This window comes from Anabrus simplex, chromosome 2, assembly GCF_040414725.1.
Source record: "Anabrus simplex isolate iqAnaSimp1 chromosome 2, ASM4041472v1, whole genome shotgun sequence".
Lineage (NCBI taxonomy): Eukaryota > Metazoa > Arthropoda > Insecta > Orthoptera > Tettigoniidae > Anabrus > Anabrus simplex.
The window spans coordinates 1,145,495,705-1,145,521,195 of NC_090266.1; the positions used below are offsets into that span (position 1 = coordinate 1,145,495,705).

The window sequence follows — 25,491 nt, forward strand, 5'->3', positions numbered from 1 at the left end:
CGTAAAGTGAAGGAATATTTTATCTCCTTTATTAGGAACGGCAGGTTTGACGCCAATCAGTTTCCATATACCATAAGTCGAACAATAGATAAGAAAGGAACATACAGTGTTATTGCACGCGCTACCGGAAGCAAAAAAACAACGATGTACTGCATTGCTTGCTGTAACAGCTGATGGCAGAAAGCTTGCACCTTACATTGTTCTAAACCGAAAAACAATGCCTAAAGCAAAATTTCCGCCAGTGATCCACGTTCGTATTCAAGAAAAAGGGTGGATGGACACGTCACTCGTACAAGATTGGATACAAATGGTTTGGGGTAATGTAGCAGGGTCCCTCCTTCGATGCTCGGCCGTTCTCGTGTTGGACAGTTTTTTTGTTTTCGCCTGTATTTTTCGTCAAAAGTGTGCCTTAATTACGCGAGAAAATACGGTATTATGCATTTTGTTGCGCGTGTCGGTGTGACAAATATTATTCGTATGTAAATGTCATAAATGAGAGTGATTAGGTACATTTTCTTGTAACTATTTTTATGTTTTCTTAGTTTAAGATTTTAAATTTAATGGTCAATTCGCATTGTAACTGTAGATAAGTATGCCTTTTATCCTGACCTTTCTTCACGTAGACTGTGGTGGAATATATGTGATGAAATCCAAGAATTAAAAATCTTCCTATTTTTGGTTTCTAAAAGTTGGCAGGTATGAGTATAATAGCTTATAAAACAAAGTTTCTTGTGGAAGAAGAACTGTTAGATATTGTTCACAATGATTATTCTGGTGATAAACTTATTCCTGAAATAGACTCAGGTAGTGATAGTGAGAGTGACAAGGAAATTCCGATTCCCGAATCGATAGCCCTATAGAAAAAAGTGAAGTGTCTGATACATATCCTAGTTATTGTCCACCCGTTCCACCATTTACAGAGAATTCAGGTATAAACTTTCAAATACAAAATAAGCAGGATATTTTGAGATACGTGAGTATTTTCAGTCAAGTGATAAGTGCGGTGCCCCGGCCTTTCACAAAGAATTCGATCATGCAGTCGTGGAAACCGATTAGTCCAGAATCCTGATATATAAATGTACTGGACCGAAGACCCTGTTTTTCATACTTCGATATTTTCTAATACAATGTTCCGAATACGCTTCCTTCATATGCTTTCATGTCTTCACTTCGGTGAGAGTAATCATTATGCCGAAAATACAAATAGGCTGTATAAAATTATACGTATTTTGAAACCTGTGACACCAGATATCACACCCTAAATATTTACTAGAGGTAAGCACAAAATATCCTGTTTCTAACATTTATAGTTTAGGAGTAATTGTAAATTGTATTAAGTGATGCACATCAAGAGGGCCGGGCATGAAAATGGCTGGTCCAGGCATTCAAGTGTCCCGCTCAGAAGCAGGTACTGAACGTGTTAATAACATTAACGGACTCTGTCTTTGGCATCGCTATGTTGATGATACCATAGCTATTATAGATAAACAAATCAACAACAGCGGCAGAATTTATTTTCGAGATCTCGCTAACATACACATCATAAAAAATTCAATGAACAACGTACAATTCAACCAGATGTAACGTATTCGAAGACTGGCATATAAACAGTGTATGATTCTTACCTGCTAGAGTAACAGGTGATCTGCAGTACATATCTGAGTGGAGGTTGAAGGATCATTTCTTTTGTTGAGTACTGTAGTTGCCCCCTTAGCAGCTTGTAGTTCCTGTTTGGTAATCGTTCACTGGTGACATGTTTTTTCTTTTGATATCATGTTCATCCTCTGCACTAAAAGACCACTTAACAGTTTGGTGTTTATATGTTTATATTAGCACTCTTTCCACTGGAGCATTGCTATGGGGTACTAGGAGAATAGCTATCATTAGCTTACTCAGTGAAGGGTACTTCCTTATACCTGAAGCATCAGTGATCTTCGATATTTTGAACCAAAGTCTGTCGGTCCTTTCATCCTGATCAAAAGAGAATCTATCAGATTGGAAATGACTAAACTCGGTTTCCAAAGAATCATTTTCTTCTGATGACACAATTTTAGGAAGCTGGCCAATCATAAATTCTATTGATAAAAAACTGTTGGATTTCCTCTGGAAAACATCAGCAACTTCAGCATGCACGAGAAACTTATCCCTAATTGGCCATTTGTTGACAATGTACTCACGTTTTTGTATAGAACAGTCTCACATGGGAATAAAACTTCTTCAGTGTAGTTTCATCTAGGGGTCGATGACCTTCGGTGTTAGGCCCCTTTAAACAACAAGCATCATCATCATCATCATCATCAGTTTCATCTAGAGAAACTGCCCTTATACCACAATGACCAACTCACTGTCACTTTTCTGTGATTTAGCAGAACTGCATTTCAAATCAAGCAAATTACTATCGGACTCTGGAACAGAGGATGCTCTCCCAAAGCGAACAATGTCACTGAAAAGTTCATTTAAATCTGAATGAAGTTTATGAATAAGTGGTGTCTCTTGTTGGAGGAATACATTTAAGGGGCTGAAAAAAGGAAGAACAGAGCTGAGAAACAAAAGATAAAGCTTAGTAGATGGATATTCAAATTGTTCCTTAACTTTCAGAAATTTTGAATTGGCCTTGTCAGAATCTGATTCACAGAAGAGCATTTTTAAAGGGTTCCACTGTTCTAAGACCCTTGATACACACTGCAGAAGAGATAACCACCTGCTAGAAACATACTTCAAAATTTTGTGAGGCTTTTCACCAAAGACTTCCTGGCATACCTTTGAAGCATTTTGCCTCTTTGAACTCGTCTGCAAATAGTAATTAATATCAATTAAAAACTGTTCAATATTAACATTTACAAGTACACTGCACCACTTTTGAACAGCTAAGTGCACAAGATGACAAGCACAGCCTTGCATATGAATATTAGGATTTTCTTTACAAATAAAAGAGCTCACACTTTGGAAACGCCAGTCACGGTACCTGCATTATGACATGCTAAACCTACGCAGTTATCCCATGGAATCCCCCTCTTCTTCAGTTCATCATCCAAAACATTGAATATTCCTTTGCTTGTATTGTCGTTGGATTCCCGAATTGTAAGAATTATCGTTGAAATTTGTGTAGATTCCCCATCGAAAAACATCACAACTAATGGGTAGAGTTTTTTTTCATTCATATTGTTATTGCCGTCTGTTGCCAGGGCAAAAGGCTGGGACTTCATTAACTCTGCTACCTTTCCCTCAACTGTAGAAGCCAAAGTTTTAACTAGCACTCCCGATTTGTTCTCGCTCAACCGTACTTCGAAGCTGTTTTTGAATTGGGAAACATTTTCTTGAGCAGACATACCGCATGGTCACTGCAGGCTAAAGGCAAATTTGTGTTCAACAAGAAAAGTTGTAAACAACAACTCCGCGTTTGTTACTGAGCTTTCATCTTTTGAGGATTTAGCAAAAATGGTTAAATTCTTGTTTGTGTCCCTCAGCTTAACTGTATCTGTATGAATTTTGCTAGCCACGTGTTTATGACAGTCGTCTCGTCCACCGTGCGCAACTGAAACACACTACAAAACACGTGTGAAGGAGATTTTGAGAAATGCAGTGAACAGGGCCATTCTTTCAGTATTCCTCCCTAAATTTTTGAAGTATTTTTGGTTTCTAACTAGCGTCACTAGTCATGGTGACGTCACCACGTATTTTCCTGCACAAGAAATCACTTCATTATTTCAAACTTCACATTTCATAACACACAATTAGCATATATCCTAGAAGAGCAAAATATGTAAATTTGGCAACCAAAATCGAAATAAATACTTCTTGAACAGTCACGCACACAGTATTCATAATGAAACTGAGTTTGTCACCACTTTACCGCCAAAATAAAGACAGAACAACTCTCATACTTGCATGGAAGTCTGATCATGTGACAAGCAAAGACATCAACTCCGCACGATATACCATTCACAGGTGGCTATTTTTCCGGTACTGGAAGCACACACTGCGTTCGGTGCGTGAAAACTCGAAATATTCTTAAACGAGGGACAGGAAACAGCAGGGGTATAAATGATTACTGAGAAATCTGAAAAGAATATTCTGATAATTCAAGCTGTAATGGCATTGCTTGTGTATCCTTTTGAACACTCAATATACTTGCATTTAAAAATCAACAACAATTCGTAATTTGTGGTGTGTCATTCATAAAGGCGTGATTATGATGGGTAATTCATAATTATTACGATTGAATCATAATAGTTGGCATTTCTGACTTTGTATCTGCGGAGTATGTTCTGATACTCTTTCAAAAATACTGTACCTGCAGAAAACTTTCCCGTAACAAGGCAACCCAATAGTCCATCGCTTCCGAATTGTGGTCGAGTGGTTCATTAATACTCCACAGATATGAGGATGCTTGTCTAGTCCTGAATGTCACCTGACTTGAATCCAGTTGAGGCATCTGAGATGCTATGAAGAGGATCTGCATTCCCTGGACTCTGCTCCGACCAATTTTAATGTATTGTGGGAGGTTGTGTGGCAGTTGTGGATCAGTATGGCTCTCTTTAACACCTTCAATACCTTCACGCTACATCACTGCCATCATCAGGGCAGCCAAGTATCTCTAATTGCTCATCAGTGTATATGGCATAGATGTTTCCTTCTTAATCCTAGGTATAATTATATGTATAAAATGCACACTGGTTATCGGACTGATTTCACATACACTAAATGCATAGGAACGAATTTTATTTATTTATTTATTTATTTATTTATTTATTTATTTATTTATTTATTTATTTATTTATTTATTTATTTATTTAATTTTTTTTTTTTTTGCTAGGGGCTTTACGTCGCACCGACACAGTTAGGTCTTCTGGCGACGATGGGATAGGAAAGGGCTAGGAGTTGGAAGGAAGCGGCCGTGGCCTTAATTAAGGTACAGCCCCAGCATTTGCCTGGTGTGAAAATGGGAAACCACGGAAAACCATCTTCAGGGCTGCCGATAGTGGGATTCGAACCTACTATCTCCCGGATGCAAGCTCACAGCCGCGCGCCTCTACGCGCACGGCCAACTCGCCCGGTAGGAGGAACGAAAACCACAACATTCAAAGCTGTATTCGGGGTGAATCTTAATGTCTATTATGTACTTCTGCCTGTTGTAGAAGAGATCTGCTTTAAATTTTGAATGGAGTTCATGTCCAGAAACATGCCATTTTCGTGCTAAAAAAGAAAAAGGAGTAGACTTGAATTTTTCAATCTCACATTTCACATACACAACCACTACCATCTTCGATTCACACTTCGTATCTGAGGAGTATGTTCCGATATTCTTTCAAAAATTCCTATAGTGTGCTAAATCTTTTGTGCTGCAGCTGGAGCTAGTGCAGGCAGATGAAGATTAAATGAAGTTTTCTTCCCAGGATGGATGCGGTGCATTACATGGATGCCTATTCAAAACTTGATTTACCAGGTCCCATGTACAACCTGCAGTCGCTTAAGTGCGGCCAGTATCCAGTATTCGGGAGATAGTGGGTTCGAACCCCCCTGTCGGCAGCCCTGAAGATGGTTTTCCATGGTTTCCCATTTTCACACCAGGCAAATGTTGGGGCTGTACCTTAAGGCCACGGCCGCTTCTTTCCCACTCCTAGCCCTTTCCTCTCCCATCGTCGCCATAAGACCTACTGTGTTGGTGTGACGTAAAGCCAATAACAAAAAAACCATCTACAACCTCTAGAAATGTGTAATCAGAATTTGAAAATCACCTTGTATATGGAGAAGCAGCAGCAAGTTATCTTGTAGAAAACTAACCCATATTGATGAAAGTGCATAATTAATTATGGAGTGAAACACCTGATTTGAGGCCTAGAAACATGTTAATTTCACTTCTGTTGGAGGAAAGAAAGAAAAAAAAGTGAATTGGAAGTGATCTGTAAATCTTACCCCTGCATTTGTATAAGATGGTTTACTGTTCAGATTTTATTGAATTATATTGACAAGGCAAATCTTTAAATAATTAATAACATTGATTTAAGTCAGTACGGACCATTGGTGGCCATTATGGTTAAAATTATAGATAAAAGAGGGTTTACGTAAGAGTATTTATGGAGGTTCGCACAGGAGTTTATAAGTAGTATAATTCTCTATGGCAGTTGATAACTAATTGATACATGGCATCATTATCTTATGTTGCCTTGAGGTACATTCCTCCATCTACATCTCTCCTCTGACTGTACACAGACTTTTATAAGGGTTATTGTAGGTCAGAGATATCAGAGCAGACACTGCCCCTGCTAGTCCTACATGTACTCTATTGGCAAAAGTTTGGTGACCTCACTGATCAAGGACGGTGTGAGTACATTTTAGAGCCTATTGAACCATGGCCATGGTATATTGCAGTGTGGTGTTGTGCTGCAAAATGCCATTCAATATATATTGGAGAAATGACGAGCGATTGGAGGATCTTGTAGATCAGTTGGAGGGCTGCAATGAACTGTGTACAAATACCGAATAGGTTCTGTATTCAGAACTAATCAGTTCTAGGTCCACTATATCATTCCACAATGTTTGTTCTAAGGTCATGGCACACACGCCTCTCTGGAAACTGTTCGAGAGCTGCGACTTACCATGTAAAACCGTGTAGGTAGAGTACACACAAAAAAATATAATAAAAAAAGAAAGCATGGATCAAACATTTTTGGTTGTACTGTTATCCATCTATTTGCGAGACATATATATTTTGCTCCTGTCACCTTTCTTACTGGAGCATCAATGCTCTTTGGTTATACCCAATGGTTAGCATTTTTTTCCCCCTGCAATATTGCTTTCTGGGTGTTTTACTTTTATCTGATCCTGATCAGTAGTGTTTCATTGTACTGTAAATCTAGTTTCACTGTGAACCAGTATGGAGGATGAAACTTTAAATCTAATTGTCAGCAAATTACTTTGTGCTTTTAAAAATAAACTATTATGCAATGGTTAATTAACCTTTTCTCTGATAATATACGCTTTTTAAGGAATTGAAAATTTAAACGGGTGAAGGTAGAATAACTCTAGAATGGGTATTTATATTTTAAATTAATGAATTGTGTCTTTTTTTAAAATTTTAGCGAGCATGCTGATAAAGCCCTTTTTATTATGGAGAAACTCTTGCCTCGTAATCACTTGTTGCTGGCTTCTGTGCGAAGAGTGAAGGCTCTCATATTGGAGGAAATTGCATTGGATAACATGGTGCATGATGCTGGTAAGTAACTGACTATTTCTTAGTCATCCCCCAATATTTTGAACCATCATATTATATTAAAATAATTCCAACACTTCAGAATTTGATATATGGAGATAAAAAACATTATTGGTTAAAATTTTCTATGTATGTAATGTGTGTATGTAGGCCTTGGCCATACATTATGAAAACCTATATATGGAAAAATAGTTTGTATTATATTAGTGTAATTCCTCAAAATAAGGAAAGGATGTTCTTAACGATAAAGAGCTATTTTAATATGGTACATTACTGCTGTATTAAGTAATAATGTAGAAAGGTAGGAATATGAATAGGAACATATTGCACCGCCTGCCCTAAATGTGCCTGGCTAGCTCCCTCAGGGGTGAAACGTCTGGATAGGCCCTCGAAGTCTACTCTTAACTAATATCAGTAATCATGGACAGGATCAGAAGGTACATAAACTACGAATGAAAACTATCGTTTATCGGATGAAAAATAATTTATTTTGCTAAGGTAAAATTATGGAAAACCCAAAAAATAGTAACGCACAAACTACAAGCTTTTACACACGAAAAGCAAACTTAATGGGGTCTCGCGCTCCTCTCAAATGACCATTACAGATTGTTTGGAATGTGGGTTATGTCATTTCATGGAATGGAATGATCAAATGAGTCCTATCATTTCTTTGGTCCCTGGACCGTTTGCTTCTCACATACACTGCCTGACAAAAAAAGTTAAGCACCGAGCTCGATAGCTGCAGTCGCTTAAGTGCGGCCATTATCCAGTATTTGGGAGATAGTGGGTTCGAACCCCACTGTCGGCAGCCCTGAAGATGGTTTTCCGTGGTTTCCCATTTTCACACCAGGCAAATGCTAGGGATGTACCTTAAGGCCACGGCTGCTTCCTTCCAATTCCTAGGCCTTCCCTATCCCATTGTCGCCATAAGACCTATCTGTGTCGGTGCGACGTAAAGCAAATAGTAAAAAAAAAAAAGTTAAGCACCCAGAAGGAGTGCTTGAAAGTGAATGAAACTACATATGCTGAAAGTCCATGTGCCTTTCTTGAACTGATTACAATATGGGATGAAAAAGACAAGGCCGTTGGCAGTCACAGGTGGAATGTTGGCGCCAGGTCAGTAGGGTAATACCAATATAAATGGTCCGTTATTGGACATTATAAATTTTCCAGCTAACTCCTTCTTGGTTGCCAGCGTTTCGCCCTCGTGTGCTAGGGTGGGCTCATCAGTTGGTACCTAGCACACCTACCAATACGCTGGCTAGTGCATACCGTGGAGGCCACTGCGTAGGCTAACTGGAGCCACCGGCAGTGCCAATGCACTAAGAGACTTTGTCTCATTACCAAAAATTGATGCCTGCTTGGCCATCAGATAATATAGATGTTGATTCCCACAGGGAATCTGATTGGCATTGGCACTGCCGGTGGCTCCAGTTAGCCTACGCAGTGGCCTCCACGGTATGCACTAGCCAGCGTATTGGTAGGTGTGCTAGGTACCATCTGATGAGCCCACCCTAGCACACGAGGGCGAAACGCTGGCAACCAAGAATGAGTTAGCTGGAAAATTTATAATGTCCAATAACGGACCATTTATATTGGTATTATAAATTTACTCATTCAGGACAAATATTTCAGATTCCCTGTGGGAATCAACATCTATATCAGGTCAGTAGGGTGTCGTGCACCCCTCCCGGCCGCAGTGCATGCCCTTATGCGGTTCGAAATGGTGTCAGGCAGCCTCTGGATCCTCTCTTGAGGCAAGTTCGTCCACTGTTGTTGCAACTATCCCTCCAGATCTCGCAGGTTGGTACTGGGGCGTAGTCCCCTCCCTGTATGATCCTACTCGTGTTCAGTGATGGAGAGGACAGGGCGAGTTGGCCATGCAGTCAGGGGCACGCGGCTGTGAGCTTGCATCCGGGAGATAGTGGGTTCGAATCCCACTGTCGGCAGCCCTGAAGATGGTTTTCCGTGGTTTCCCATTTTTTCACCAGGCAAATGCTGGAGCTGTACCTTAATTAAGGCCACGGCCGCTTCCTTCCAACTCCTAGGCCTTCCCTATCCCATCGTCGCCATAAGACCTACCTGTGTCAGTGCGACGTAAGGCAACTAGCAAAAAAAATAAAATAAACTAAAATGATGGATAGGTCCGGGGATCTAGCTGGCCATGGCAGGACCTCAACATGCTCCAAGCAGTCCATAGACATGCATGCTGTGTTTAGATGTGCATTATCCTGTTGGAACACTGTCCCAGGGGTCTGTGCCATAAGGGGTAGGACATGCGGACGCAGAATGTCTGTGATGTGTCTCTGTGCCATCAAAGTCCGCCGAAGCACTATTAGACGTGACTTGAATGCATCTCCTATGGCTCCCCACACTATGATGCCAGGGATTATGCCTGTGTGTCTTTCCACAATATGGGCAAGATCTGCCCTCTGCCCTCGACGCTGCCAAACCCGCACACGATGGTCATCGGAGATTATGGGGAAGCGGGCCTCATCACTGAACATGACGCAACACTAGTCATCCTCTGTCCATGCCTCTCGGTCAAGGCACTACTCCAAACATAGGCGTTGGTGTTCTGGTTCAATGGCAACCGACGCATGGTGTGGTAGGACCCCAATCCCATGGATGCGAGTCATCAAGACACTGTGCGGGAACTCGCTGGATGTTGTAGAGTCTCCAGTACATGTTCGTGGATTGCGGGTGCCGAAGTTATGGGATCTCGCAATGCTTGGCGCACCGTACGACGGTTCACCCTTGGGGTGGTGTTTCTTGGTCAACCTGAACCTACACAATGTGATTGGGTGCCCTCATGTACCCATTGAGTCCAACATCGGGCCACTGTGACATCTGAATGGCCCACATGCCTCGCAGTTGCACGATACGACCAACCAGCCTCGTGCAGTTCCACAATGCGGCCTCTGACATGCTGTCAGTTGGTGTTAGCTGTCTTAACGCATCTGCGAGACATCGCGGGTGCTTCATACTGTATGTAGTCCTCTCTGCACGTCTTACTTAACTGTCTGACTCGCAGCAGTTGACTGGTAAAAACTTATGAACAACAGGACGGTGCCATCATGAATGCACTCTGGTGAGCGTTTTACACATTACAGATCATTGTAAATCTAATAATTTACTCACACATCCATCATAGGATATAAACTTCACGGTTTTGATCCGTATTGAATTGTGATAACAATAATAATTATTAAATGAATTTAGAGTTAAAAATTTCATCTTGGGTCCGTATTGAAGGGAGAATAATGAAGTTTTGAAGGAACTTATTGGTCCACCTTTTTCAGTACAAAACAATTTGTTGTTTAGATTAAATTACAACAATTATTTATTCGATACTAGTTCCAATGCTGTGTGGTGCCATCTTCAGTCGAACATAGATCATAGAAATGGGCAATCATATAAAAATTACATTTACACAATATAAAATACATTACAACACTGCATTTAAAATAATTCCTGAATAAAATGACTAGAATATTTATCTTCTCTTTAGCAAGTTTAAGACTTTTGGGTTGAATACAATAAGTTAAGAAGATATATAATGATTGAATTTCTGCCAAACTGGGATCTTGAGAGTCCTGGGTTCGTTTTTTGTTGCACTTAATATCTGATAAAAACAGCTTGATTTTAAGACATGTTGCACTGTGTACAGTGTAAAGATAGTAGTTCTGCGAGTAACGAAATCAATCTTGAAGGACACAGTTGTGAACAGTTGCTTGTGTCTGGTTCCATTAGCTTATTACTGCAGCATGTCAAATGAGGTAGAAACGTGTTATAAGTGAAGTCCATAAGACGCTAAAAGGACGGTATTTCCCAGTTCAATGCGGGACCTAAACAATAAAGATAAAAATGTTAATTATAAGAACGTGCATGAATGAGGGGCGGGGGAATGGGCAACATGGAAAATCAAATCATGTAATTATATATTTAAATGACACCCACCTCGGATGGCTGTTGAATGGCACGAAGTGTGGAGAGAGGCTGTGTGTTACGGCAAGCTCTGATCAAGGGCGTGCCATAGGCTGGGCCAGGTGGGGAGAGGGAGGGGAAGCTGAGGGGAGGGGCTGGGAGGAGCGATTAAGGGGAATCTGGGGGGGGGGGGTTATAGTGGAAGCGGATAGCGAGAAAATGTGTTGCGCATGATGCGAAAGACCAAACTGTTGCTTGGAATTTTAATATTTTTAATAAATGCTATAAGGAAATCGAAAAGTATTTTAGGTTTTTCGGAAATATCGTTCAGATTAAGATTTGAATTAAAATACTGATCTAAATGTATATAACAATGTTAGGTAGCATCAAGCAAAGGACCTTTACTTAAAGATTCCAATATTTCAATGTCCTGCTCTATACCATTAAAGGAGTGTTTTAGATCATGGATATGTTAGCCCACAGCGGAAAATCTGTTGTGCTTTATAGTGTTGACATGCTCAGCGTATCTTATCTTAAAGCTGCGTCCAGTTTGTCCTAAATATGAACAGTACAGTCCTTACAACAAAACCTGTAGACACCTGATTTAGAAAAAAGATTGGACTTGTTTACTGAAATGGAGTTATGTAAAATCTCCATACTTCTGTTACCAGTTTGAAAAGAGATGTTGACGTTATGTCTTTTAAAAATGTTTATGACCCTATATATATCTTTATTAAAAGTGAAAGTTGAAAAGGTGTCATAACTGGGTTTGTCTCTAAGGTGGATTTTGGGAGGTGTCTAAATTTGTTGATTGTACGTTCAATGAACTCTTGTTTAAAACCGTTGAATTTAGCAATTGAGTGGATGGTGTTTAACTCTTTATTTAAATTAGATTTTTACATGGGAATCTTAAAAGCGCGATCCACCAAACTGTTATATGTGGCGCTTTTGTGCATTTGAGGATGTAAAGAATCTTGCCTTATTGTAGTCGCCGTTTGGGTGGGTTTTCTATAGATACTGTATGTAAAGGAAGAAGGAAGTCTGTTTATTGTCAAATCTAAGAAGTTAATTCGGCATAGTTCATCCCAGTTCATGTGTAAAATTTGAAAAAAATTATTAGTCTCTAAATTCTTAGCATCTGGAGTATGCTCATCATCCAGACTCTTTCTTGCATTAATATTCATAGAATTGTTAGTTCCATCGCTGCTAATCATTACAATTTCAATTGCAAAATGGAAACTGGTAAATGTTGATTCTGTAGTCAGATTATCAATCACAAAATCTACTTGGAGTGGTGTTAGCAGTATGCAAGCCACTGGACGCCACTGTAAATGACCACCAGCTGATGCAGAACTGCTAGATGGTGTTTCCACATCAACCAATGTAAATAAAATGTTCCTGTAGTGCTTCTTAAAATCATGCTGAAATGCTGTTGGACATTGTCATGACGGCACATGAAGATATGGTTAAAACTGACACATTCTTAATATTCGGCTGGTATAAATTCGCAGTTCTTTGCGGTGTCCATGAAGTTAACCTGAATAAATGATAGATAAAATTGGATAAAATTAATGAATTGAAGGAGAGAGCATGTTGGTAAAATAGCATAGGTTATATGAGACCTCTCTTTGCGGCATGTGGTGCGTGGCCCATTGTTGTATGGCTCATACTAATGGTTGTGAGATTCAATGGAAAAGCAAGGGGAAAGAGGCTTGGCAAGGGGTGAGGGGGTGGGGCAAGGGGAGAGGTCAGGGAATGATGAGGTAGGGTGTGGAGGGTTAAGGCGGGGCTGGAGGATGTGGGAAAAGAGATGGCTGCTGAGGAAATGTGCTGTGAATATTATGAAAAACTGAATTATGACTTGTTGGTTTGACGTTTCTAAAAATGGGAATTAGGTCAAATAGGATATTTGGCTTTTCTGAAATGTCATTAAGATTATGATTCAGGTTAAAATATTGATCTATATGTATGAAGCAGCTTTCAGTAATGTTAAGGAAGGGTCCTTTGTTGATGATTTTGAGAATTCCCATATCTTGTTTTATGTCTGTTAATTTGTGATTATAGTCATGCATATGCTAGCCTACAGCTGAAAATTTATTGTACTTCAGGGCATTGATATGTTCTGAGTACCTTATATTAAAATTCCTCCCGGTTTGTCTGACGTAAGAAGAATTACAACTATTGCAAATAATCCTGTATACTCCTGATTTTGAAAAACTATTGAACTTGTTTATGGATTTGGCATTATGTAAGACTTCTGCATTCCTATTGTTGTTTTTGAAAACTACTTTTACATCATGCTTTTTAAAGATGTTGGTAACATTGTAAATTTGTTCGTTGAACGTAAAGATAGAAAGGGAAGAGTTGTTTTGTTTATCTTTTTTCAAAGTGCTAGAAGGGGCAATATTTATATTTATTAATTATTTTTTCAATAAAGAAACTGTTGTATCCATTAGATTTAGCTATAATATGAATGGTGTTCAACTCATTTTTGAGGTCTCTTTTAGACATTGGAACACAAGGCTCGGTACACCATGCTGTTGTACGCTGCTCGTTTGTGAATTTGGGGGTGTGAAGGATCTTGACGGACTGTAGATGACATTTTTAGAAACGTCAAACCAACAAGTCATAATTCAGTTTTTCATAATATTTACAGCACCTTTCCTCAGCAGCCATCTCTTTTCCCACATCCTTCGGCCCCACCTTAATTCCCACCCCCCCTTCCCCTCCACCCCCTCTCCTTTCACGACCTCTCCCCTTGCCCGCCTCCCTCTCTCTCTTTGCCCCACCCCTTCGTTTTCATTTGAATCTCACAACCGTTAGTATGAGGCACACAACAATAGGCCACGCACCACATGCCGCAACGAGAGGCAAGTCTCATATAACCTATGCCATTTGACTAACACGCTCCCTCCTTCAATTAATTAATTTTATCTATCATTTATTCAGGTTAACTTCATGGTCACTGCAATGAATTGCAAATTTATACCAGCCACAAATTAAGAACGTGTCAGTTTTAACCATATCTACATGTGCTGTCCTGACAATGTCCAACAGCATTTCAGCATGATTTTAACAAGCACTATGGGAACATTTTATTTTATTTACGTTAGTTGATGTGGAAACACCATCTAGCAGTTCTGCGTCAGCTGGTGGTTATTAACAGTGGCATCCAGTGGCTTGCATACTGCTAATACCACTCAAGTAGATTTTGTGATTGATAATCTAACTACAGAATCAACATTTATCAGTTCCCGTTTTGCAATTGAAATTGCAATGGTTAGCAGTGATGGAACTAACAATTCTATGAATATTAATGCAAGAAAGAGTCTGGATGATGAGCATACTCCAGATGCTAAGAATTTAGAGCCTAATTTATTTTTCAAATTTTACACATAGTTCATCCCAGATTTTAATGTCAATTGTGTGTTTGTACATTTGTTTTTATGTGAGTTGTGTGTTTGTACATTTGTTTAGTTATTAGATGTATTACATTAAGGCTGAAGATGGCCAGCCAAGGCCGAAACTAGTCCCTAGTTTAGTAATATATGAAGGTAATCCCAAAAATATCTCCTGTTTTTTTTTTTAAATAAATACATAGACCTGTTTATTCCTACAATGGTTTACATAATTTTACAGCTTGAACATTTAGCTATTTTTCTACATAATCACCATTTCGGTCGATACATTTTTATAGAGACTGTGACAGTTTTTGTATGCTCATGTCGTACCAGCTCGCCGCCATGCTGTTCAGGAAGTTGTGAGCGGCGTTTCGGGAAACCTCAGGAACCAAAGTGCAGAGATCATCCAGGGTGATCCGCCGATCTTCACTCATTATTTTTCTCAACTTCCACAACTGTATCGACGGAAATTGACGGTCTCCCGCTCCTTTGTTCATTCGTCGTGAATTTCAGTCCGACTGGCTACAAACTCTCTACACCACTTACAGACATTTTTGACAACCATGCACGACTCACCATACACTTCGATGGATTTCAATCGGTTCAGTACATTTTGCGTTCAAAAACCAAATAACTGCGCGTACTTCGCACTTGGCGGTAACATCCAACGGGAGCTCCATTCTCAACGGCGGCCAAGCCAAGACTAAGTGCCGCAGCGCGGTGTGCGCATGTTTATATGCGAGCGCGGGAAGCACTCTTCACAATATTGTGACCAACAGCCACACGAATAGAGTTCTGTATTTATCAAATAGAGGAGACCTTATTTTTGGGATTACCCTCGTAATTCAAAAATATTGCATATTATAGTATTGAAGAGGTGGACCATTAGTACATTAATTTAATGGTTATAATTGTCACACATCGATTGTAAGCATGTATACTGAAATGGACCACTCCTTTTGGGTACTTAACTTTTTTTTTGTTAGGTAGTGTATTTTATGTAGGAGAAAGACAAGTTTTGCACTGAATTACACGTATCCACGGGAGCAACAGTTCCACAACATAAAACAAATGTAATTAAGACCGGCATCAAATGCCCCCTAAAGCACTGAATTTACACTGTGACCATGTACACGACAACATGGGTGGGATAAACCCCTGACCATATGCCATGTGGCGCACACAACAAGAAACAAAACAAGAAGAAGAAATAAAATGAACAATAAACATGCAACATGGGATGACACTTGGCTTATAAGACTGTACACAGGGACCTGGATGTGGCAACCCCATCATAACAATAGCCTAAAGATGAGTGATGGAATACCTTCAGTACCCTGACCTGGCAGGAGCTGGACAAGGGGAAATGAAAAGGATGAGGACACAGGGACCTGGAATAGAAGACAAGATCACAGTTGCGGCCCTTCCCAAAGAGCACGTGGAAGTCGAACTCTCATCCTGGTGAGTCCTTTTCCACAATTGCTGACTCCAAATATTTTCGAATAACCGCTGGTCTGGTGGCAAGGTAATCCCATTCATTCACTGTTTACACCAGCTATGAAAACCGTAGCGGAGATGCATGAGATCGACTGGCCTAATGACACACTTTCCTTTCACTGCTCAGCTGAGGGGGGGGCTCTAAATACTGTCTTCTGCTTTCAGTGCACCTTGAAATCTCTGAAGCTATTTCCTCAGACTGTAACTCTCCCTGGCTTGCTGGTGAACTGGACGCATACCGGTACCTCTTGTATTTCTCTCACTCACACAAACTTACTGGGTTTCCAGTAAAATACTCACAGCATGGTACTTCCATATTTAACAAGGACAGTTCACCTTCTCGATATAATATCTGCTTTCTCATTTCATCAAATATCTCCATGATAGTCAGCCTTTCTTTGCTCATTTATTTCACATTATTGCATTCCGCAATTCATAGCCTCGACACCTATCTTATGTTAATTTTAAGGACACTTCCTCTTAAGCATTACTTTGTCAATTTTATATATTTTTCATCTAAACAGTGTTATGTGGCTGAAGATGTTGATAAAATACGAAACATGTACCACTTTTAACCATTAAATTGCCTTAAGCAATCATTGTATCGACTAGGTGGAAAATAATAAATACTTAATTGTGAACCTCCCCTTTATTCGAGGATCGTGCCAATAAATCCCCGTGGTCTTTTGCCCTATCTAAGAAACCCACAGCTACACATAAACATTGAGATAGCCCCACTGGTTAAGTTTAAGAAATCTATCCATTGGAAACAAGTCAGCATGGCATGCAGGACGGTGCCCACTTCATCTGCCAGTACCTGAAAATCTCTTGCAATGTTAAAAGAAAGAAGAAAATAACATGCGTACTCTAAATTTGCTGGATGCCTTGCTAATGGTGAACCTGTTGAGGATCCAAACAGCCTTCGGGCTGAATACCCAACATACATACTATCTCCCACACTCCTGGTTCTGGTTCGATTCTAGCACGAGTCTTAAGGTCCCACTCACTAAGTTGACCACGTTAACTACACAGTTAAATCCCACTATGTAAAAGACAGCTAAACACTTGTGATTACTAACATTTACACAGCCATAGTTAGACCATTCCAAAAGAAACCATTAAATACACATGCATGACCCAGTCTCACTCCAGCTATCAAACAAAGAAATCTCTGTGATGCATTGTTAATAACTAATTATTTTTCACATCTATGGAGCCAAGTGCAAAAACTTAATCTCCTAAGTAATAAATAATAATAATAATAACTTGTCTTCATCATGCAATGAATATCGGCCCCATACGGGCTGCCATGGGTGATCTAGTACATCATAGCGCTAGTCACAGAAGGTTTTGGGTTTCATCTTGATGTCAGCAATCATACTACATTGTCACCTTCTTCTTGAGGTGTTGAAATTGTTTCATTGCGGCACAAGACAATGGTTCTGTTAATAATGACTCCTGTGTCACATCTTTGCACTCACGTATCGCCCAGATGTTGTAATTCCAATGTAGTTGGTCCATTATTTGACATTATAAATTTTCCAGTTAACTTTTTCTTGGTTGCCAGCGTTTTGCTCCTGTGTGCAAGTATGGGCTCATCGTTTGATAACTACACTAGTGTCCAAGAGTTAAGCATAAGTTACAAGTAAACAGGGCAACAGGAAATAGACGGCAGATCGCATGACATATGCACCTACCAACCTTACATGTTCACTCTGTATAGGAAAGGAGTGTTCCCTGCTTTGACTAGCAGTGTAACCGCCAGGTAAACACAGCCAGTGCCTGCGCCCCATATTCCCTCAGTCGTGTTTGCCCTGTTATAGCGTGTGGAGTGTAGCCTCGTGATGAAAGTGACAACATAATGGCACGACGCCGCCATTAACTGAAGTCTTTTAAGGTATGGTACATCTTGAAACATTCATCCACATGGAGGGCAACATTGCATTTGTTGCACTCAAAGAAAGATTCCTTCTGGATTCCACGCTCAAAACAGACTTTTCATCTCCTTTATGGCTGATTTACTTGCTGTAGGAACAATCTTTTCAGGAAAATGACTCCAGTGCCACCTTGAGATGAACCTCCTATAGTGGTGTAATCAGGAAGGGTGACATCTTCCAGAATTTTATTTGCATAGGCATTGGTTTCCTTGCAAATTCCCTCCCAAAAAGTGTCGGTGAGGAACCGACTCACGACATTATATTCTGTAGCATTATCACACAGACACCTCCTGACTATAGTATTTAGCTCCCCAACAACTGCACACGCATTGCCTTTCGGAACATTAGTGGCCAAACTCCATTTAGAATTGTTCTATGTGGTGAGGTTATTTATGAAGTTATCTTCATCCTCACTATCATTTTCACAAGCGGAGTCACAGTTCTCAGATGCACTATCACTGCTAAAGCTACTATCAGATAATTCTGAGTTATCTTCATCACCACTATCAAGTGAAATTGCATTCATTCCTCTTCCTCCTCGCGATATTTACACGACAAGTTGACCAACTTTTGAAGCAAAATAAACATTGACAAAATGGCCTTCAGATAATATCATTGGCATGTAAACACGCTAGAACTATCTAGGAACGTAATTCTAAAGCACAACATCACAATCGAAAGAAATCGGTAGGCAGACAGACGTATTTCTGACTTGAGTACACTGCGACGGTTGTACCCGTCATTGCATGTTAACGGATGCGCAACTCTGACCTCTGTACCAGTCATTGTAGCGAAATGGGTTAACCGCCCGATGAAATCGGAGTGCACCTGCAAGATAATTGTCGGCGGAGCTTGCAGCAGTCTCAGGGGTTGCCGTTTCACGGCAAACTGTGTACCAGAGGCTCAGAACAGCAGGGCTGTTTGCCTGATGTCCAGCGGTGTGTGTCCCGCTCACTCCAGCACAGAGACGGGCCCGTTTACTGTGGAGCCGTCAACATCGAAACTGGACCATGAATGAATGGAGGCATGTGCTCTTCACAGATGAATCCCGCTTCAGTTTGCAGAACGATTCCCAATCCACAGTAATCTGGAGGGAACCGGGTAGCCAGTACAACCACAGGAACATCATGAAACGGGACCAGTATGGTGGTGGTGGTGGCGTCATCGCGTGGAGCGGCATCATGTTGAATAATACCAATATAAATGGTCCGTTATTGGACATTATAAATTTTCCAGCCAACTCATTCCCGGTTGCCAGCGTTTCGCCCTCGTGTGCCAGGCTGGGCTCATCAGTTGGTACCTAGCACACCTACCAAGACGCTGGCTAGTGCATACCGTGGAGGCCACTGCGTAGGCTAATTGTAGCCACCGGCAGTGCCAATGCACTACGAGACACTTCGTCCCATTATCTATATCATGTTGAATAGCCGTACGGACCTGTACATCTTCATGGGTGGTCCGAGGAACACTGTTAATGCTCAGAGATACAGGGATGAGGTACTGAGACTACATGTTCGACTCTTCATAGGTGTGGTTGGTCCAGACTTCCTCTTAATGGACGATAATGCCCGACCACACCGCGCTGCTCTGGTGGATGAATTTCTGACTGGGGAAGACATTCATCGCATGGACTGCCCAGCGAGGTCTGTGGAACAGAATCCTATAGAGCATGCCTGGGATACATTGAAGAGGCGAAATGCATCCCGTCAGCCTCCACCAAGGACCCTCCAAGACCTTCGCATTGCCCTTTCGGAGGAATGGGATCGACTGCCACAAGAGCTCTTGGACCATCTGATAGCATGCCACGTCTCTGCGAAGCTTGTGTGGTCATTAGGGATAACCATACACCCTATTAACAGCATATTTTGTTGTGGAAGACATTGCAAAGTTTTGTTAGTTGTTGTCAAAGGTGTACCTTAGCTATCAGAACCTTTCTGACACTGTCTTTTTGGACAAGTTGTGTGATATATGGTGTGTGATTCAGCTTCTGTTTGTTCAGCAATCTGCCTGACATTCCTATCAGGCGGTATGGCCTTGTTTAGTGGTTATACTTAACTTTTGGACACTACTACAGTACACCTACCAAAACGCATGGCTAGTGCGTACCGTGGAGGCTACTGTGTAGGCTACTTGGAGCCACTGGCACTGCTAATGTACCATGAAAGACTTCATTTCATTTACAAAAATTGATGCCTGCTAGGCCATCAAGTGATAATATTGATTCCCATAGGGAACCTGAAATATTTGTTCTGAAAGAGTAAAGTCATAATTCCAATGTAATTAATCAATCAATAACAAACATGCGAAAACAAGTACGTTGGTCTTCCAATCAGAATTCTTCTTCATCTCTGAGTCCGTAGGTGACTGAACAGCCCAATACTGGAGGCACAGAATTTGAGCCATCTAAGGGCAAAGACTCATACACTTTCTACAGCAAATTAAACAGTTTCCCATCCAGTCTATAATTTATCTGTATTCCTGGAGGAAGAATGTCCTTAATGAGCTGCATAACAGCGGCTATATATAATGAGAACGAAGTGGGGGGGGTGGGCAGTCACACAGCCTTTCTTAACACTGGTATTGATACAAAATGGCTCTCCAAAAGAGTTGGTACCGATAACAGCTGCCGTCATATCAGTGTAGAACAGTTTCAAGACAGAAATAAATTTCTGTGGAAAACCATACAATCCTAAAATCTTCCACAAAGCATCACGGTTTACAGAATCAAATGCCTTAGTGAGATCAGTGAAGGCAGTATAAAGAGGAGGTCTATTTTGTTCTCTGCATTTTTCTTGAAGCTCACGAGCTTTGAATATCATATCCGTGGTTCCTCTAGGAGGCCTGAATCCACACTGGCTCTCTGGTAGTATTTCCTCCACTAAGGGTAGCATACGATTTGCCAAAATTCGAGCAGTAAGCTTTCCCAAGGAAGGAAGACATTAATGATACTCCCTAATAGTTATTACAGTCTGTTTGATCACCTTTCTTAAATATTGCAACTATAAGACTATTTCTGAAATCGGGAGGTATTTCTTCATTGTTCCAAATTTTTAACAATAAATTCATGTAAGTATCTTATGAGTTCCTCACCACTTTCTATGACAGCTTCCGCAGGTATACCATCAAGACCGGTGGCCTTGTGTTGCTTTGCTTGATTAACAGCACGCTTTACTTCATCCAGTGTTGGTAGGGAGCCAAATTCTTCTTTGATGGGTGCTTGTTCTATAGATTCGTACACCTGTTCAACAACAACTGATTCCTGATTCAAAATGCTCTTTCCATCTATTCATGATGGAGAAGTGATCTTTCAGAAGTGTACTCCTTTCACTGAACCAGAGTGGATTTCTACCAAAGGTGGTGGGACCATAAACTGCTTTCGTGGCTTGGAAGAATTGTCGCGAATCTTTGTCTGCTAGATATTGCAGCTCTTTTGCTTTGGTTGTCCACCAAGCATTCTTGAACACACAGGTTCTTCTTTGGACATTTGCTTTGGCAAGACAAAAGGCTTCTTTCTTTGCAAGGCAGTTCATGTCCTTTCGCCACGCTTGCAAGGCTTTTCTCTTCTCAGAAATAAATGCTTCAATCTCTTCATCATTTTCATCAAGCCAGTCTTGGTGTTTCTTGGTCTTATAACCCATCATTTCTTTGCAAGCATCCCGAATAGTGGTCTTCAGGCTCTCTCAGTGTTGTTACATCCTGATGATACTCCTCCGACAGTGTCTGATGAAGCAGTTCTCTATATTGTGAGGCATATTCTGGAATCCCAAATTTCACGGTATCAAAAGCGTGTTTACAGCTCTTCCGTTTTCTCCTCTGAGGGGATAGTGACAAATTCATAACTGATCTGATAAGTCGGTGATCTGTCCAACGGTCATCCGCTCCTGTCACTGCTTTGGTCGCGAAGATCTCTCTTGCGGACAATTATATTGTGCCATGTTGGCGGGGTAAATAAGTACATAAATGCGTACAGAACCTGGTAGCAACCTATTTCTAAGATTTATTAACTTAGCACTACAATTACAGATTTTTACACACACACACACACACACACACACACACACACACACACACACACACACACACACACACACACACACGATAGCCGAGATTACAACTTAAGCAAGTACACTCACACGGTTCGTGCTCTCTCTTAGTTTCTCATGTTCCATCTACAATGACACACACACAGAGAGTCATCGATTAAGTACACTACACTCACTCAGCCACTTAGTCACACTCACTAGCGCTGTCACGGTCCACAGCCTACACGTCAGTCTCGCAGATCGGGATAGTATCTGCTGTTCACTCAATCCGTCGAACCCAGTTCGCAGTCCGCACACGTCGGCACCCAGTGTTCCCTTCGCGCTGCTCCAGAACACTCCAGGTTCTCCTCCAGCAGCCAGCCTCAAGGGACACACACACACACACACACACACACACGACATCAGGGAAACAGGAATGAGCCCTCGGCTGCAGCAGGCAGATGCTCCATCAGGCTGCACTCTCCCAGGCCATCACTGACTGCGCTCCAGCGAACTCAATCTCGCTCTCACTGGCTCTTACTCACTAACTCCGTCTCTCACTGACTGACTGACTGACTGACTGCAGGCAAGTAACTGCTCTTATATACCTGCGCCAGCCCTTCTGGAATAGTCCGGATGTTCGATGGATTCAGGAACCTCGCGAAATAGAAGACTCCAGATTAATCTCGAGTAATTTCCGTCGTTCCATGCGGCGCGACCACCGACAGAAGAGAGAAGGGCCCGCCCAGCACTTAAATGTTGCTCGCGATTGGCGCGCTCGAGCCTGAGGGGGTGGGGCGATGGGTGATGAGCTCAGCGCGTAGCAACTTGGCATGGCGGACGCTATAACCATTACAGTATAATCAACGAGGTGCCAGTGCTTCGACCTAGGATACTGCCATGAAGCTTTAAAGCGATTCCTTTGGCGAAAAATGGTGTTAGTGAGTGTTAAAACGTGTTCAGCAAATTTTGAGAGGAGTTGAATGCCATTAAGAGTTTTCACTGCCAATTCCATCCTTGCCAATGACACCATTCCATACAATGTTGTTCTTGCCCACTCTGGCATTATAATTGCCTAGTAAGGTTATTTTGTCTTGTTGATTAATGTTTGACAGGATGCCATCCTGATCTGAATAAAATGATTCTTTGATGTCATCATCAGAAACTAGTGTGAGGGCATATGCGCTGATCACTGTGGCATTTTGGTTGTTCGTTTAACTGAAGTCATAATGTCATAAGATGTTCATTATGTCCAGTGGGAAGTTGTGACAATTTCTTGAGAAGATTGTGATAGCAAAGCCTACTCCATGTAATCATTGCTCACTTGTAGCTTTCTACTTCCAGAAGAAGCTGTAACCTGCACCTTATTCATTCAGTTGACCTTCATCAACAAGATGGGTTTCCTGGAGTGCTGCTATGTCGATGTTATATCTTCTTAATTCTCTACCCACTATAGCTGTTCTCCTTTCGGGTCTCTCAAGGTCATCATTGAGTGTTCGTACATTCCATGTTGCAAAATTAATTTCTTACTTGACCGCATAAAGGTAATACCATCAGACTCAGTTATCCGATCGGTAATATTAGTGGCTGACTATGTTTAGGGCACCTTTTCTAGCCCCTTCCCCACATGAGGTGAGCAGAGTGGACCCTAAATAGGACTGCTCAGACATAGATGCAGAAACCGAATTCCTCTACAGCCACAGCCCTAAGCAAGACGACCGATCACACATCTACCACCTACGTGCCAAGTTATCACTAGAGGCTTCTAGACATCACAATCCTGCCTCCGTCGCAACTTCTTGATTGCCGCAGGACTTTTGGAAGAAGTCATACGTTGTTGGAAGATTGCTGTGCGTGAATTCTTTTAGAGTGTTGTTTCTCATCAACAAACGCACCCTACTTGATGACCAGGAATTATGTTCAGTGGCAAGCAGATGCTAGATGATTTAATGATACTTAATCACTACAGCCTTCATCCGCCATTCCAGTCTAGTAAGGTCGCCCTGTCCGAATGACTGGTCTGCCATTGACCATGTGTGGTTCATCCGCGTTTAGGGGAAGTTTCCCACCCTAAGGCCAAGAGAATGCCCCAACCACTACCAGCTCTTGAGTAGCGCCTTCACAGCCAGTCTGTCTGGCATGATCTCATCCGCCTCCACAACCGTTGGGAACCGAAGTGAGAGGTTCCTCCTTCGCTTGTTTGCCGTTGGGTCTTCAAGTGATGGATTCCAGTGTCATTTCCTCCGCTGAGGGGACTGTCACCCTACCTAAGGGAGCTCATCCGCCCGAAGCCATTGGCCTCTTTAGGAAGTCAGGTTATTTACTGCCGCCCAGCACTTGGCGTAATAACTAATTAATATGTGTGTCATCAAATGTTGTAGTTCACGATTACCTCGTGTGACTCTGGAACTCGTGAGTTTTGCTATAATGAACTATCAGTAAGCGTTGGATGTGCTTATTTTCCCGACTGGATTATGTCTGTCCACTCCTGATCAATATTAGTTAATACTGAGTGGAAGGAGTTCGTCCACCCGTAGGGTGATATTACTTCGCACTGATTTCAAGAAGTTGGTTCATTTCAGTGTCTCTGTAACTTACTGCAATTGTTCGTGTTATTCTTAAAATGCACTACTACCCCCAAGTCTCTTTCACATCAACTCGTGTACTGTAATTTCTGTAATAGCAACAACTATGAAATAAAATGTTCCACTTACAAAGACCCATTTATCTCGCAGCTCTGACTCTGTGATGATGATTGGTATCTCTGTTGATTCAGGAGGATGCAAGACAAGGGTAATTTCTCACCCTGGGGTTTTAAAGACTTTCTCCCCACCATTGGCTCAGGGGGACCCCCAGCTAACAGTCCTTTGTTGAAATGACCCACTCCCTCTTAACGATCTGCCCTAATTTTGCAGTTTCTATTAGATCGCTGAATCACTGCATATTATAGTTGGGCATTACCCCGTAAATTACCTCTTAGCTAATCTTTCTTTTTATCCCATCCAAATCGGCCCTATGGGCTAGATATGAATTGGTTGGGGTTTCCAATCCTGGAGCATCTCATATTTGTTTCTTCACAAGTGGTAAGAGTAATTCCCTGACCAAGTTGCCTAAGTGTGGGTTTTTGAATTTCTCTCTCCCTCCGGCTTGCGACCGGCGTTTCTCTGTCATACAGTGATGCGCGAAGCTCCCCACTCTTTGTTTGCTGTGCGTAAGAAACCGAGCCTCTCCTTGGTGTGGGCTCCCGGTTCATGGCCTGGTCAACGTACTTGGTGCACCAGATGTGCTGTAAATAGAGTCCTGAGGTTGCTGCCTGGTAGGGTTCAATATAGTAAATACAATGACAGAAGAGGGAGCAATATAAAACAAAGTAAACTGGCCTTCGGTTCAGAGGGTCCCGGGTTCAATTCCCGGCCGGGTCGGGGATTTTAATCTTAATTGGTTAATTCCAATGGCACGGGGGCTGGGTGTATGTGTTGTCTTCATCATCATTT

The 25,491-nt window shown here is 41.5% G+C and overlaps 1 protein-coding gene across 3 annotated transcripts in view; it reads left to right on the forward strand.

Moving 5' to 3' along the window:
• Positions 1–25,491, forward strand: part of Pat1 (Protein interacting with APP tail-1) — a 249,915-nt gene that overhangs the window by 173,183 nt on the left and 51,241 nt on the right. For all 3 annotated transcript variants that reach the window (XM_067139744.2, XM_067139745.2, XM_067139746.2), the window contains one exon: positions 7,083–7,216. In XM_067139744.2, coding sequence (XP_066995845.1) covers positions 7,083–7,216 — 134 coding nt within the window. The remainder of the gene's footprint in view (positions 1–7,082; positions 7,217–25,491) is intronic.